This window comes from Aulonocara stuartgranti (assembly GCF_965226115.1).
Source record: "Aulonocara stuartgranti genome assembly, chromosome: 10".
In the NCBI taxonomy this organism is placed as follows: Eukaryota; Metazoa; Chordata; class Actinopteri; order Cichliformes; family Cichlidae; genus Aulonocara; species Aulonocara stuartgranti.
In genome coordinates, this window is record NC_138946.1 from 26763123 (window position 1) to 26780953 (window position 17831).

The window sequence follows — 17831 nt, forward strand, 5'->3', positions numbered from 1 at the left end:
GTAAACAAAAGCACTGAACTTTGAATCTGTGAATCTGCATTTCGAATTCATGTGAAAACAGATATGACTTAAATATGACAAACAGACATATTGTGCTAAGTTAGTTTCTTTGGTGACATCCTGGATGTTTCCTGCCTACTTTAATGTCACATTAGAAGAACTAAAACATTTAATTCTGAATATAGCAGCTGATTTTTTTTTAATTTTCCTTTTTTTAAGGAAGATGAAAAGTGAGGAAACTGTGTCTGTCGGCCAAAAAACAAAGCAAAACAAAAAAAACCCAACGCTGGCAGGGAAACTGTCGGCAGGGTAAACCTACTATTTTTTTTATAAAAGGTTAATGCTTAGCGTTGAAATGCGAAACTTCGTCTGTCTCCAGCCTGAAAGAGTTAAAGATTAGCTTGAGGGGAGAAAATGACAGGACTGAAAAAAAGGGAAGAGCGTTGGAGGGCTTTAAGCAGAAAAGCGGTGGGGATGTTACGTAATGCCGTTGTCACGTGACCTCTAAAGCGGAACAACAAAGAAAACTTCGGGGTTCGTCTATGAGAGGGCAGTAGAAGAGGGCTTCAGGATGTCTGTACCTGGAAGTTCCGCGGTGCTCCGTGTCTTGTGGTTGCTATCAGTGTTTGGCACGGTGCTCCCGCTGGACGGCGGCATGCTCTTTCCCCGGGAGTCCACCTCCAGGGAGGTGAAGGAGCTGAACGGGCTGTGGGATTTCAGGCCTGACGGGTCCCTCAACAGGAACGAGGGCTTCGAGAAGGCTTGGTACAAACGTCGGCTGGCAGAGGTGAGCGGGAACGGAGGTGATAGCAGGTCAGATGAAATAAATCAGCCCACTTTGTTTTACTATTGACAGGGTTGTTGTAACCCTGTCAATAGTAAAACAAAGTGCACATACAGTAATGTGCACATTTTAATCTCTGTAAACAAGAACCTTTAAACATCCTGCAATTATGTAGTTATACCAAAAAAAAAAAAAATCGTAAATAAAAGCTACTTGGAATGCCATAAAACGTGTTAACACAAATACAAGAAACCCTCAAACTTTTTGGGTTGACTCATTCATACGTTTAGCTAGTAACTGGGTGTTCAAAACTAAGTTTCAAAGCCCGGGTGGAAAGTCTCATGACCACTGCGAACTGAAGCTTTCGTGCATCCTCAGTTTGGATAGGTGGCTTTTCTGCTGCTGGAACAAGCCTGGTAAACTCCCAGAAAGCCTAAAAGTCGTTATCGGCAGCAACCACAGCAGAGTTCCCTAATGCTTGCTCTAAGAACACGATCCACTGGATGTGTTGCTTATCCACAGCTTTACATTAGCAAAAATAGATTTTTATTCCTGTTATACCTATCACATCAAGTTTGAGGAGGTAACTTATAGAAAACTAAAAAAGAAAGAAAGAAAAAGCTTTAGAAATAACAAATTTAGACATTGTTACTTGATTTTCATTTTGCATGACCATTATTGGAAGCATTCAATTAACTTTACTTAAGCTACCTTCAAAGTAGGTGACATCTAAGTCCACAAAAATATGAGGTTATAACAAAAACAGTTTTTTTGCAATATATAATTTATTTTATAAAGTGGTTCATTATGCATTGCATCGAATTATTAAGCAACTGAAACCACCTCACGTATGTTAACGCAACAGGAGGGGAAATGATATTTGCTGAAACATGCTGATCATCAGTCACAGCCTGCTGTTTTTAACAGTGTCAAAGTTTTTCTTGCTATGCTGCATGATGATTTTTCAAAACCAAAACATGTTGATCATAATTGATAGTCTGGCATACTAAGTAAAATTAGAGTTGTGCAAGGCCTTTATGTGTCATTGTTTCACAGAATACCATTATCAATTCATGGCAATAGCAAAAAAAAAAGTGTCCAGTCACTTTGGAGATGGTTATCAGACTGTTTCAAAACAGTTACACAATTCTCACATGCTTTAAATGTTTCCGTGTTTCACAAAGCCTTGCTTTAAACCAAGCACAAATGGATACATTCCTGTCAGATTGTCTTGTTTTGAGGTGTTTAGAGGCATTTATTGCAGAAAATATTCACAATTTCACAAGGAAAAATAAACAAGATGAGAACTTTGTGGGGATAGGTTCATTGAAAAATCTAAATTGCCCATAGGTGTGAATGCGGGAGTGAATGTGAGTGCGAATGGTTGTCTGTCCCTGTGTGTTAGCCCTGCGACAGACTGATGACCTGTCCAGGGTGTACCCCGCCTCTTGCCCTATGACAGCTGGGATAGGCTCCAGCACCCCTGCGACCCTAAAAAAGGATAGGTGGAAGCGAATGGATGGATGGAGAACAAAGGTCAAAACCTTACATTATAAATATTTGGCAAATGCACACGAAGGGGGCTAACCATGAGAATCAAAATGAAGTCAAATACATAAACATGTGTATTGCCTACTTTCAAATGGCTGCTACAGGTGTCCCTGTAAAGTCCTGTCTTCTCTTTGTTGTTTTATATTCTTTAGACCGGCCCAGTGATTGAAATGCCAGTTCCTGCCAGCTACAATGACATCACACAGGACCCCACACTAAGAGATTTCATTGGCTGGGTGTGGTATGAGCGAGAGGTGTTCGTGCCGGCCCGCTGGATCTCCGATGAGGGAACAAGAGTGGTTCTTAGAGTGGGAAGTGCTCACTATTACTCAATAGTGGTGGGTATCATGATAATTGTAAAAATATTTATTTATTATTATTTATTTTTACAAACATATTAATTATTATTTTAGTAATTATCAATGATATTTATGGATTTATCGATTAATGATCCAAAAACACACATAATGAAACAATTTCTTGGAAAATATATACTTATTTTAAGAAAGCTAGGACACCAGCATCTGTATTTCCTGATATAAGGTCTGAACTGTTTAAAAGTTTGTTTGTTGCTTGGTAATGCAACAAATGTTTTCAGTAGATGACAAGTTTGGGCTGTAGGCAGGCTAGTTTAGAACCTAAACTCAATAAAACTGTTGATTCAGGCTGTTGTGATACATGCAGACTGTGGTTTGCCATCATTTTGCTAAAATAAGGAAGAAATGTATTGTTTCAAAATACATCCTTGCTTCATTGTAAATAAGATTGTGTGTCACTAAATTGTAGCTCATGTAAAACGGTGATCATTCTCTGTTGCAGTGGGTGAATGGAGAGAAAGTGACAGAGCATGAAGGTGGCCATCTGCCTTTTGAGGCAGAGATTAGTAGTTTAATCCGCAGGGACCCAACGAAGCCATGCAGAATCACCATTGCTGTAAACAACACTCTAACTTTGGAGACTCTTCCTCCAGGCACCATCCAGTACATGAATGACCGTACCAGGTACCCTCATTCTTTGGTTCATATTTTTAACTTTATTGCCACCCTTTAAAACTTTAAGCTGATGCATCGGTGAGAATGTAGATGATGTGAAGACTGTTTGGTCTGCAGGTATCCTGATGGTTTTTTTGTGCAAAACATCTACTTTGATTTCTTCAACTATGCTGGGATACATCGTCCTGTACTGTTGTATACTACTCCTACGGTGTATGTGGATGACATCATAGTGGAGACCAACTTCATGGATAACACTGGTAAATTCATTTCAAATTTCCTTACTAGCACCAAAGAATATGTGAGCAGAGCAGGTAAACTGATGGACAACCCCAATTCTAAAAGTGTTGGAACAATGTGTTAATGAAAACAAAATGCAATGATTTGCAAAACAAAAACAAATTTATTCAGAGACTACAGAAAACTCATTAAATATTTAAACTGAGACATTTGGCCTGTATTTGTATAGCGCTTTACATAGTCCCTAAGGACCCCAAAGCGCTTTACACATTCAGTCGTCCACCCTTCACACACACATTCACACACTGGTGATGGCAAGCTACATTGTAGCCACAGCCGTCCTGGGGCGCACTGACATTTCACTATTTCATGACAAATATTGGTTCATTTTGAATTTGAGGTTGGAAAATAAGTGGTACTCAAAAGAAACCAATGAATGAATATTACAACTAATTAGTTTAACTGGCAACAAGTGAGTAACATGAAGAGCATCATAGAAAGGTAGACTTTCTCAGAAGTAAAGCTAGGCAGAAGTTTGCCAGTCTGCAAAAAACTGTATCTACAAATTGTGAAACAATTGCAGAATAATGTTCTTCATTGTAAAATTGTGAAGTTATTCTCTCGGCATTTAGCCCATTCACTCAGTGAAGCAGTGGGCAGGCACTAATCAGACGCCCGGGGAGCAGTGTGTAGGGACGGTACCTTGCTCAGGGGTACCTCATGGCATGCTACCTACTTAGCTATCCCTGCCCCTAAAACCTTGCTCTCCCCAGATAGCTCTTCCAGCTGCACCAGGGGAACACTGAGTCATTTCCAGGCAAGATGAGAGATATTTTCTCCAGCATGTGCTGGGTATACTCCGTGGCCTCCTCCCAGTAGGACATGTCTAGTATACCTCCATAGTTTTACAGCATGTTTTGTAAATTACCACATTTTGCTCGACATCCTTCTCGTGAAATCCAAACAACACTGAGTCAAATTCCCTGCTCGTCTGAAACTTCCACTGTTGCCATATTTTTCCCTATCTGGTAGTGTATAAACACGCATGCTCAGCCCTGTGTGCCAGGTAGAAAAATTTCCAGTTGGGATTAATGATGCATTCTCAGCGTGTGGGAGTAAAAAAAAAACAACAAAAAACTCAGATTGAATTAAATGCAGACAGCTTAATATTGACATGACCATTTATACTCCATGGTTACGATAAAGCCATTTTAACCATCATAGGTGGGAAAAACTCTCACATACTCAGCTCTACTTCATGCTCGGCTATGAATAACTACAGTGCTACCACCACCTGATAAAGTCAAGAGGACCACAACATCTACAAAAAGAGATTTTAAGGTCATTAAGTTGGAGGCCTTCTGCCACCTGAGTTGAAATTAGGTCCATAAAAACTTTGAACAGAATCATTAGTAAAGGATAGCCCTGGCAAAATCCAATGCCCACTGCAGATGAGTCTGACTTATTGCCAGAAATGCAGGCCAAGCTCTTAATGTACCGTAATTCCCGGACTACAGAGCGCACCTGATTAAAAGCTGCATGCTCTAATTTTAGAAAGAAAATCAATTTTGTACTTGTATAGGCCGCACCGGCTTTTAAGCCGTATGCGTTTCACTCGTAATATGAGATATTTACACAGAAATATTACACGTGAGGATTTTTAACGTTTAATTTAATCCGTAAGGTAACATAAACATGGTAACACAAACGTTATGGTAACATACAAAAATACATACTGCAAATGCTTTTTTTTTTCCTCGAACAGCGCCTGTAACACGGCTACCTTTAAGTATACATACGTATCGGTAACACACAAATCACATTGCTTATGTTTTTATTACGGAACAGTGCACAAACAACATTACAACGTCTCTTAACAACCGGTAAAAATATATACCGTATATATACTACTTATCAATTTTATTGGTCTACTGTTACCAGGAAAAATGTTTTTGGCCGCATGAAAAAAAAAAAAATGCATTAGCCGCACGTCAGTATAAGCCGCAGTGTGGGGGGGAAAAAAAGTAGCGGCTTATGACCCGAAAACTACGGTAGTTGCGCGAGGACTAAATAACTCCTAACAAAAGGCTAGAAACTAGGGGTGCAACGATATTCGTATCGATATTGAACCGTTCGATACAGTGCTTTCGGTTCGGTACGCATATGTATGAACAATACAACATTTGTAATTTATTTTATCAACTTTCCTTCTGACTATGCTGTCTGTGTTGAGCGCTCAGTGAATCTGCGTTCGACTACTCCGCCTAGGCTGCACTGTCGAGCGCAGATCCACTGAGCGCTCAACACAGACAGCATAGTCAGAAGGAAGAGCGCAGGGCAAGCTAGCAAGACAGAAGTTAAGCTCTCCTTGCAACATGGACCCCCCCCCTCATTCAGATCTGGCGTTTGGAATTATTTTGGTTTTCATGTGATGTATGACCCTGAAGGTAAGCGAGTCATGGACTAAAGTAAAACAGTATGTTGGATGTGCCATGCAATGCTCAATTACATAGGTGGGAACTAGTGTGTTAGCGCAGTTAGCTCGTTAACGTGTTGGCCGTCTAGCCCCATGCACAGGGCGATCGGTGGTAGCTCGTTAACGGAGATTTGCCGTGTTGTGGCGTTAAGGTCATTTCAACGAGATTAACCTGAAAGCACTAGTGGGAACACAACGAATATGACTGCACATTTACATCATCCTAGTGCAAAGACAAAAACAACAAGCATGCTACTAACTTTAGCCGAGTCATTTAGACAGCTGTTAGCACGTGATTCTCCTTATGCTGCTGAGAATATAGCCCAGAAGAAGCGGATAGTATAGCTTTTATTTTGGAAAGAGGCATTTATCTGTAATAAACTCTCTTTTCCAAAGATGAGTGATTCCTCAATCAGATACAGGGCTCGCAATATCGCTAGCCCGACGTCCTGGAGCTAGCGATTTTTTTCAGACGGGCTACCCTGCCCGTCGGGCTATTGTAGGAAGGAAAAATCTATGTCAATGCTTTTGCATTCTTTCGGAAATGTAGCTGGGTAATTATGTCATTGACATCGGTGAGCCACTGCCAATATGTGACATATTGAAATCGCGTTTGAATTTGCGCTTGTTTTTTTTCTTTCACTTTGCAATCGCGCGAACTGTGTATAGAGAGCAACAGCACTGATTGGTGAGTGATGATAATTTGCGCACCAATTCCTCTGACGTTGTCTTATCAATCGTTAGCTTACTATGCAAACATGACAAGTAAAATCTCCCGCAACAAGCTTAAACATGTGAGAGGTTGATCGTGCAGAGAATCGCTGAGCATTATGTGAGTGCGTGTGTAAAAGCAGCAGGATATATATTGTAGCGGATCAGGGCTGTTCGGGGTTCTGTTTGTACAGTTATGTTTTGTTTATGTTGCCATAGTGACGGGTGACGCCCTCTCGCTGCGACGGTGTGTCCTTCCGGGGTCAGAGGGCGCCCTGTGTGGTGGTGGTGGTGGTGTTGTTGTTGTTGTTGTTGTTGTTGTTGCTGTGCTGTTGCCGCGCTGAGCAGTTAGCTAGCGGCAGTGTTCTTCTGCAGATGTCAATAAACGGCTGTGCTCCCTGGCTAGCTCACGGGAAGCAAGACCAAACGATACCTCCGTCTCCTCCTTGTCTGAGCTCGCCACAATATTTTAGTTCTGCTGAGCCAAATAAGACAGGTCAGGGTGAAGAAGTGACAGCCAAAGAAAAACTTACCACAAAACGGAAAAGTTATGACAAATCAGACTATAAGGCAAAAAGAAAGTGCAGCTTTATGGTTTCATGGACAAAAGAATTTCTGTGGCTGCAATATGACAAGCGAAATAACCAGGGCTGCACATAAGTGGTCCGCAGGTGCGCATTCGCTGTCAAAATAAAAAACGGGCACAAGATAAGAAGTTGCAACGCGTGTTTGCATACATAAGATTTTCAGGAGGAGGACAGACATTTGTTTAGAACTCTTAAAGATGTCGAAGAAGCAAGCTCCTTTAAGCAATTACTGTGATGTTCCTCCACCTCCAAAGAAATGTCAGAAGGAGCCCGAACCACAAAAGAAGCACGTATTGTCGGAAAAGTAGTTGCAGGAGGTGAGCTGGCTTCAAACAAATGATGAACGCACAGAGATGTGGTGCGGAATGTGCCGTGAAAATTTAATAAATGACAAATTAAAAAGGCATGAACTTTTTTTTTGTATCGAAAAAATATCGAACCGTGACACCAAAGTATCGAACCGAACCGAACCGTGAATTTTGTGTATTGTTGCACCCCTACTAGAAACCCCTTTTACCCTAGCAGCACGGTCCACAGAATAGCCTGAGGGGCACAGTCGAATGCCTTCTTCAAGTCTACAAAACACATGTAGACTGGATGGCTGAACTCCCACACACTTTTAAATATCCTTAAAAATAAAAATGTTCCTCTTGAATCTGAGGTTCCACTAACATACAAACTCTGCTTTTCGGTACTCTGGAATAGATCTTCTCAGGGAGGCTGAGGAGTTTGATTCCCTTGTAATTGGAGCACACCCTCCGAGTCCCTTCTTAAATGTGGGAACCACCATCCCAGTCTGCCAATTCAGAGGCACTGCCCCAGATCTTGACATGACGTTGCAGAGGCGTGTAAACCAAGTCAGCCATACAACATCTAGAGCCTTCAGGAAATCAGGAGCAATCTCATACTACCAAGGGGCGCTGCCACCAAAGAGTTATATTACCTCAGTGACCTGACCCCAGTGATGGGCGAGTGATCCTCAGACCCTACATCCTCTACAGAAGAGGTGACAGTGGGATTAAGGAGGTACCTGAAGTTTACCTGACTATATCCTCATTTAAAGTCAGTAGTGCCACTCTGCACTACCATGTGAGTAGAGCACCACTTTCCCCTCCTAAATCATTTGACGGTTTGACAGAATCACTCTGAGGCAGTCTGAAAGTCTTTTTCGTCACTGAACTCCTCACACCCAAGCTTTTGCTTTAGCCACCTCCTGAGCCATGTCTGCTTGGCCTGCGTGGCCTGTGCCACTTTGGTGGCAGCAGATGGGTACGGACCCATCTGCTGCCACCAAAGTGGCACAGGCTAACCAAGTCTTCTACAGCTCGATAGCTCTCTTCACCTTTTGTTGTCCACCACTGGCTCGGGGATTACCACCACAACCGACGTCAACCACTTTGCACCTGCAAATGGATGCTGCATCCTTGAGACTAAAGAGGAGCGGGACAGTCTGGATTCTTATCTGCACTCAAAAGTCTGCATCTCTGAACACATGAGGGTGCATCATGGTGATTTAAAAAATCACAGATTTTACAATTAGTGCATTCTGTTTTTATTTACATGTTACACAGCATCCCAGCTTTTTTTTTTTTTTTTTTTTTTTTTTTGGGAACTGTGCAAAAACATAGTGAATAGGATCCACATTAATACAATACAGATTGAATGTGCTATTACTATTTATCAGATATTGCTGTTTCTTCTGGATTCTAGGTCTTGTTAGATACAAAGTATCTGTTCAAGGTGCTGCAACAGCCACCCTGAAGGTTACTCTGATGGACAAAGATGGCCACTGTGTGGCCTCCTCTAACACACCATCTGGAGTCCTCAAAGTTGTAGACGTGAAGCTGTGGTGGCCGTACTTGATGCACGAGAATCCAGGTTACCTTTATTCTATGGAGGTAAGACAACATGCTTGCAGACAGGGAAGTGTGTTCCTGCGGTGTGATGTGGTTTGACAATATGGCCATTAGATTTGTGAGGCTCATTAAGGGGGTTTGTTAAGAAGTAATGATCTTTTATTAATTGGTTAGTAGAGTGTAAACAGTGTAAAAATCACAGTTTATGTACCACGAGGAAAAGCGGAAACCAGGATTTTGACTTATCCAGGTAACTTAAGGGTTAACCCTGGGTTTTTGCTATTTTTATTTGGATCTAATGTCTTTGTCTTAGAAGCAACTTTAATCTTTGATTTTTTATTTTTATTTATTTTTTTTTAATTGTTCTATAAACATTAGCCTAATATGCAAGTTTCAATTCAACTGAAAGTGCCACATTTTCCCTGATTATTTTATTCACAGCATGTTTTAAGTGCATTATAGATTCTCTGCTGGGGGAATACTTTTTATATTCGCAGCTTGTTAAGCTGTACCTTACAAAAACCACTGAATGAACCCTAAACTGTGTGTTGCATTGTCACAAGAATGTGCGTGTATTAACCTTGTGATTTAAAAATATATAAATATTATTATACTTGATACTAATCTGCTGCTAAACCTCTCTTATACTGGAAAATTGAAATACTAGCAATCACAACACACACCAAGAATACCTGTTCAGTAAATTAAATATATTTCACTTTAACATGAAATGCTTATGCTAATGTAATGTTAGCTTATTCTTATGCTAATATTAGTAAGCTTCTCAGCAACCATCCTAACATTTTAGTCGGTGTCCTGTTGACATAAACATAATAACATTTTAAATAAATGATGTGCTGCCATGTCTGTTTGAAAACGGTTTGTTTAATTACGTGGGATCGTGATTTTGTTTTGATATCAAATTGGCTACAGAGAATTGCACAGTTCTACTGGTATTGGTGCCAACTGCTACATTTCTGGTGACATCATGTCTGCTGAAGAAGATGTAAAGAACAACATTTCTACCATTTGTACTTTAACCTCTAGGTCCACCTAATAGCAGTCAGTGAGACCTCAACATATGAAGATGTGTATACTCTGCCAGTCGGCATCCGCACAGTCAACGTTACCAAGACCCAGTTCCTCATTAACAACAAGCCGTTTTATTTCCATGGTGTTAATAAACATGAGGACTCTGATGTGAGTACCACTAGAGGGATGAAAATCCAGAATGACTCTGTCTTATTTGTCTTTGAAACAATGTGTCAACATTAATTTGAATCACAATTAAGAGACTTAATTTAATGACCTCATCTTTATTTTCCTGGTTTTAATGTGTTGTAGATTCGAGGTAAAGGATTAGACTGGCCCCTAATTGTAAAGGACTTTAACTTAATTAAGTGGTTGGGAGCCAACTCGTTCCGTACCAGCCACTACCCCTATGCTGAGGAGATCCTGCAGATGTGTGACCGTCATGGGATTGTGGTGATAGATGAGTGCCCAGGTGTTGGCATCAAAGACATGTAAGTGTCACTAAACGCATCTCTGTAGCCCATGAGTATGTTTGAGGTCAACAGTGAGAAATTCTGTGTTACAATGTGTGAAGATATGGAGAAACTTGCATATTGGTATGGCAATCCTGTGACTCAGCACAAGTAGGGATGGGTACCGGTATCCGGTGCTATGATGGCATAAACGGTAGTAACCAGACCGAAAAGCAGCGCACATTTCGGTGCTTTATTTCGGTGCTTTTTTTTTTCCTGAGCTGTGATAGACTTTAGATTCTAGCCAATCATTTTACGTTTCCGAGGATAGTAGGTGGGTCCAGGTACGTACGTTCTTTTAGAGCAGAGCTACAGATTAAAATGCCCAAGGCGAAGCGGCCAAAAGTCTGGCTGTACTTCACAGCAAAATATGCAAACTCAGCAGCCTGCAACAAGTGCTTTAAGCTGATACTGTGATACTGTCAAAGGAGGTAACACCTCAAATCCGATGAAACACCTGGCGACGCATAGCGTTTTTTTTTAAAAGCCGAGAAATGCGCCGTATTTGATAGCTTGCTGCGAGACCTCACACCGTGCACATCTACTGCGGGTGGGTTGCCTGTTATCGGACCCGGAGTTAGCAACATCCCCCCAAAAACCCGAAGAGTAGAGTCCTGGCCCCTAGCCCTGCCAGTGTAGCAGAAATGATGACGGATGATGATGGCAGCAGCAGCCGTTCTTCTCTGCGTGAGTAGCTTAATGTTGTTCGTTTGTAATTTACGTTGAGTAGGCTAACCACGTTATTACATTAATGCATGTAAGGTGAACTAGCAAACATCATCATAGCTACATGCGGCTGTCTTCTTGTTTGATGGCAGATACTCCCTTCACCCTGGCCAAAAAGGCTAAAATAACCAAGGAAAAAGTGGAAAACCGTTTTTGAACAAAGTTTGTGTTTTTTTTCCATTGTTTAAGCTGCTTCCAGCCAAGAGTGATACCATATATGCCCCATAGCTGCAGAAAAGGCTAACATTGTTATCTTTTAACAAAAGAAACAGCTGAACATGAGAGGTATTTGGACCAATTTTGTGTTCTCCATTCTTTAAGCACCGGTTTGAGCACCGGCACCGTTTCAAAAGTACCGGTTTGGCACCGGTATTGGATAAAACCTAAACGATACCCATCCCTAGTTGTGAGATAGGTCTTCACTTCTTGCAGTGCTAGCTTTGTCTTGTGGTCTCTGTAGAGCCCAAAAGATGGATTGATCTAAGTTGTTAGTCTTTCAGCTCAGGCTGAGATGTATCTTTTGTGCCTTGCTGATAGTCGCAGTTTTGGAAACGCCTCTCTGTCTCACCACTTGGTTGTCATGGATGAGCTTGTGCGCCGGGACAAGAACCATCCCTCTGTGGTCATGTGGTCGGTAGCCAATGAGCCCGCCTCAGAAATGCCTCCTGCTGAATTTTATTTCAAGTGAGTACAGGTTATTTTTCTTTTGAGGTGTAAAGCACTTATTATAGCCACTGTTCAAATAGTCATCACTACACAATCAAGCAACATGATGCCAGATGGTTCAATATGTTTTTAAACTGTAAATTTAAATGGTAATTCAAGCATATGTTCTGTCATGCTGAAGGCCTAAGAGAATAAAATAGTTCAGATTAAACTGGTACTTGTGGCTGCTCTCATATTTCACATGGAGTCACCACAGCAGAAGGATGTGCTGAGGTTGGGACTGGGTTTATGCAGCTCTTGATCGAGTGACCACTATACCATGGAGCCACCAATTACTTCAGATTAAAGACTAATGGTAAATGGCCTGTATTTGTATAGCGCTTTTCTAGTCCCTAAGGACCCCAAAGCGCTTTACACAACCAGTCATTCACACATTCACACACTGGTGATGGCAAGCTACATTGTAGCCACAGCCACCCTGGCGCACTGACAGAGGCGAGGCTGCCGGACACTGGCGCCACCGTGCCCTCTGACCACCACCAGTAGGCAACGGGTGAAGTGTCTTGCCCAAGGACACAACGACCGAGACTGTCCAAGCCGGGGCTCGAACCGGCAACCTTCCGATTACAAGGCGAACTCCCAACTCTTGAGCCACGATTGATAGAAAAGAAATGTTTTTCTGTCATCGATTATGTGACATTCTAACTATGCATCTGATAATCCTGGTGACTCCTCAGGTATATCAACGTCAACAACATTTGTTTTCCTTGCAGGACTTTGATAAAGCATACCAAAGCTCTGGACCATACCCGACCTGTCACCTACATCACAGACAGTAACTATGCCAGGGACAAAGGGGTGAGCTTCCACAGCCTTCACCTCACTATCAAGAATATATTAAACTAGCAAAAGATGCACAGCACTTTAAGACCACCCTTAAGTAGCAATTTACAATTTAGCAACAAGCCTCCACCTGTGACCCCACCCCACGGGAATCCCTTAAAATCCATCCATGAAGGAATGGCTGTGCGAGTACACAAAGTTTTATGGAAATACATTTTACAATTTTTGTCTAACAACAAATATGCTTTAAGCTTGTACATGAATAATAAAGGAAAGCTCAAGAAGGTGGAGTTCTCTTGTGGCCTTTAAAATATTTTTAAAAAATATGTCATCATCATGTTGAAGAATACCTCTAAAATATTTTAAATCTAATTATTTTTTTTCCCGCCCTCTAGGCTCCCTTTGTAGATGTTGTATGTGTAAACAGTTACTTCTCCTGGTACCATGATCCAGGCCACTTGGAGGTCATTCCTATTCAGCTCAACGCTCAGTTTGAGAACTGGTATGGAAAGTACAAGAAACCCATAATCCAGAGTGAATATGGAGCAGATGCACTTCCAGGGCTTCACATGGTGAGAATAAACTCACTCACTCAGTGACCTAGTCACATGTCACTTCAGCATCTTTAACAAGTTTTACTGTCACTCTACAGGATCCGCCCATGATGTTCACTGAGGAGTACCAGAATGCTCTCCTGCAGAGCTACCATGATGTGTTTGACCAGAAGAGGAAGCAGTATGTTATTGGTGAACTCATCTGGAACTTTGCAGACTTCATGACTGCACAAGGTACTGCAACTTCAAAATCAAGCAACCTGTAGAACCAGAACTGCTGCCGTTTTTCCTGTTTCTACAGTACTGATAGTATACAGTATAGCCTATGTTTTGTCTAAAGATGAGAGCTCTTTTCCTCCTAGGTGATAATTTATATCAGGAGATTAAAGGGAAACTCAAAAGGAAATCTGGGCTAAAAAACAAAATGGCAACATAGTCAAGTTTCTAGATGAACTTCTGTGGAAAGAAATGACCCCTCTTGACATTCTACACACTGTCACTTTAACCAATTTAAATCTGCACTGCACAAGTTTTTGCACAAATTGTAAATACCAAACAATTGTCTTAAATTATCTTAATATTTAATACTTAGTATTTGAAGCTTTATTCAGTCACCTTATTATATTCTGCCCTGTAACAATGATATTTAATTGTCTGTCTACAGCAATCCATCGTGTGGTGGGGAACAAGAAGGGTATTTTTACCAGGCAAAGGCAGCCTAAAGCAGCAGCCTTCATCTTGAGGAGGAGGTACTGGAGACTGGCTAATGAGACGTGGAGACTGCCTCCTTGGACTAAATACCCCTGTTCACTCTGAAACTTTGTTGAAGGTAACCAGTCTGGGACATGCTCCGAACCTGCCAATATAATTCCCTCCTGTTGGGCCCCGAGGAGGGAATTCTGTGGGGACTCCACACTAGACTTGCACATGTGGGGCCTCTGTAATCTAGCCTATGTGGGGCCCAAAGAACTGTTTCTCTTTTGGGGAATTCTGTGGGCACTCTGTCAGCAACCCATAGTGGGCTTGCCAACTTGTGGGCTGTGTTGGTCTGCCCACAGTACCCCCACAAGGGGGATGTTTGCTTGGTGTTGAACACTTTGCTGCAGCTTTTACTAATATGTCTCTCTAACTTTTGTATTGTTTTGGGTTTTTTCAGATTGATGCAGAAGACCCATCAAGTCCCACCATGGTGACATTCACCGGTGTAGGTGATCCACTACTTGATTCTGTGAGCACGGTAGCAGAACAGACTAATCTTCTGCTGTCGCTTCTGAGGATGCAGTATGATCAGTAGACTCCTGCTCTCACTATTGTTCATCTAAAGTGACCTTGGAGTCATTTTCTATACATTGAGCCCTGTGCTGCTCATTTAAATCCAAAACCTGCTGCTAGTTCAGTCATGGTGATTAAGGAATGTTTTTTTGTTTGTTTGTTTGTTGTTGTTGTTGTTTTTACGAAAAAGAATGACCTCTAAGTTAAAAAAGGTTGTCTCTGAACCATCTTTGAACTATAAGTACTTTAAAGCCTTTTATACACTGCAAGCAATTTGCTCATCGCGCATCGCTTTGAAGCTAAAGGCTCTATGCTTTTGGACATTCCAGATTCAGGTTACCTAGGTGATCCCCTTTGTATTTACTAAAAGGTCAGATGTCAATCAGTGCATTTCTTCACTCTCATTGGTAGTTGCTTCAGTCTCTCGCCCGAAAGTTCAGAAAACAAAGTGGCTATCACCTACGAAAAATAGGTGATAGCCACTTTTTTTTTTTTTTTTTTTTTGCCCAAAGTCACTTGAAGTGAATATCGTTTACTTTCTGTGGTCTCTCATCACCACGTCACTGCAAATCACTTTCAGTGTGTATGCAGCTTTACAAGTATTATCAGCCGTTCCAGTCACTATGAAGTCACCCGCACCAAATAAAGAATAAAAGCAAAGTTAGGCCTGTTTTACAATAAAGAAGAGCTAGTCTTTGCTATCTGATTGTGGTGATAACATTATTTTATTTTATTTCTGTTTTATTTTTGCTTCAAAAGTCTTTCATTCAAGGCTAAGTACAGTGAAGATGCATCATCGGCATTGGATGGGACTTGTATCACGTATGCCTTGCTAGCACCAGGATGAACCCCTTTTTGCCTTCAGAACTGCTTTTACTCTGTAACATAGAGTCAACAAGGCACTGGAAAGATTCCTCAGGCATTTATCTGTTGCTCATCTATGATAAAAATCTACCATTCTACCACATACCAAAGGTGCTCTATAGACTGAGATCTAGTAACTTTGGAGGTCATGTGAGTAAAGTGAACTCATTTTCATGCTCAAGAAAACCAGTTTGAAATTTGTGATTTGAGCTGTGTGACATGGCATAGTATCCTGCTGGCAGCAGACCTCATAAGATGGGTAAGACCGTGATCCTAAATGACCCTGAATGGACATGGTCAGTAACTGTACTCAGGTTGGTTGTACCATTTTAAACTGTGCTCAATGGCACTCAAAGGCCATGTCATTAGATACAAGGTGTCATGTGATACATAAAACTGTATAAATGAAAAAGGTTGTACTGAAAATGACTGTCTGGAAGAACATTCTCTTTCTTGCAAGCAGATTCTGATCTTACACAGCATGTTTAACCAGTGGGGTTAGATTCTGGGTCCATTGTTATTCTCCTTTTACAAGTTTCCTTTAGCCGCTATCAATCTTTTTTGGGCCTTTTTTAAAAAAAAAAAAATCATTTTTATGCCAGTGACATTCAACTGTACAGACTGTCGTTCCTAGTTTGCTGTGATCAGACAGTCGATTAACATTTCTAAATAAAGTATCACACCAACTGCAAAGCAGTTACTTGTGTGTTGTTAATGACTCATGGTATCTTTTAAAAATTCTAAGTAAATGATTAACGAAATATTTAAATGCACATTTACTTTAAATAACAATTTACAAATGAAACTGAAAGGCAAGCAGTACCTGCAGATTGAAACAGGTCTCAGCTATCCACACAACAGAAAAAGGAATGAGAGAAAGCATAAAATGATACAAAGCAGTTAAGTATACATTGCAAGATACAAAAATAATCTGAGGTTTAGAAGATACTGAAATGTAAATATTACCAGAGTGTGTGTGAGTGAGGGGGGGTACTTCTAAGAGACAATGTCACACACTCAGCCATGGGGTACTTTTGATTTTACTATGCTATTAAATATAGTAATAATATTTTGAAATATGTCAATTAAAAACACATAAGTTTATCCCAAAACAACAGTCAGTTGATTAAATATCACAAGTGTTAACCTTATTTCGATACCACGACTGTTTACTCAGAGTTTGTAATTGCAGAGAAATACTCCATTTATTTGGTGCATGTCATTGTTGAGCAGAAAGCTCAGAAAGCCCTTTGGGGCTTAAAAGGTTAATTAGGCCTCTGATATTTATTTATGCTAATTTATAGTTAAATTAATGATAGAAAAATGAAAGCTTAGTCTACTGTTAGCATACTTATTTGAAAGGGCATTGTGTTACTTTGTTTACATAGTAGGATATAGATCACAGTTCTTCATCAGTGCAGCATTTTCTGTAAACTCAGTAAAGGTCTGTGGCTGAATGTAGTGCAGTTACCACCAGAGGGAGCAGCATGTCGAGATTTGAAATGTCAAATTTCCAGATGTTGCTCTGGATGGGAGACACTATTGATATTGTGAATGATTTAAAGACATGGTATAAACAGAATAAATTCCAGTGATTGCAGAATCATGGAGATGACAATATGAAGCAATATTTTAAGTTTCAAGAATTTTAGTTAAAATATTATACTCTAATGCAGATCTTAAAACATAGAGAGACAAAATGAGAGCATTTTGATTTTTTTTAAAGGGGGATGGAGGTTAACATAGATTTTTAGCCTCAACGTGACAATATATTCCCAACCAACATTTTCTTTATTTAGTTTTAATCTGGAAACAAAAAACAGGAGTAAAAAAAAAAAATAATCTATTACTCCTAAAACAGTAACAGTCATAATATTCATCTAGCAGTGCATATAGTATTTTTACAACTGCAAGCACTGCTGGAAATGTTGCATCACACACTCAGTCCAGCAACATTTGTCACCAACAAATGGAAACAGCGGGAGAGAGACAAAAACAGCTGCTAAACCCCCCCCCCCCCCCCCCCTTAGAATTCTATGATTTCTTCCAAAATCATGCTCCCACTCCCACTGCTACCCGGTTTAGTAATTATATGCTTTGTTTGATTGTCACCATGTAATTTACTATGATAAAGTCAGGCACAGGTTGTTTGCAGAAGTGGTTAA

The 17831-nt window shown here is 40.7% G+C and overlaps 1 protein-coding gene across 1 annotated transcript; it reads left to right on the forward strand.

The window, feature by feature from the left end:
* The first annotated feature begins 472 nt into the window (after window positions 1-472).
* Window positions 473-16362, forward strand: LOC309716096 (beta-glucuronidase-like). The gene is made up of 13 exons (XM_082549699.1): window positions 473-787; window positions 2488-2673; window positions 3155-3336; window positions 3445-3587; window positions 9052-9239; window positions 10245-10397; window positions 10542-10720; window positions 12005-12151; window positions 12907-12991; window positions 13372-13548; window positions 13629-13764; window positions 14195-14359; window positions 14687-16362. Exons 1-12 carry the CDS (start codon window positions 572-574, stop codon window positions 14344-14346), a joined length of 1944 nt encoding a protein of 647 aa, XP_082405825.1. The 5' UTR covers window positions 473-571; the 3' UTR covers window positions 14347-14359; window positions 14687-16362.
* The last annotated feature ends 1469 nt before the right edge of the window (window positions 16363-17831 follow it).

Bases quoted from the DNA above. Each gene is read 5' to 3' on its own strand.
- LOC309716096 (XM_082549699.1), top strand. From the start codon at position 572: ATGTCTGTACCTGGAAGTTCCGCGGTGCTCCGTGTCTTGTGGTTGCTA. The intron at 13,549-13,628 runs GTGAGAATAAAC...GTCACTCTACAG, and splicing joins CACTTCCAGGGCTTCACATG to GATCCGCCCATGATGTTCAC. The intron at 13,765-14,194 runs GTACTGCAACTT...GTCTGTCTACAG, and splicing joins AGACTTCATGACTGCACAAG to CAATCCATCGTGTGGTGGGG.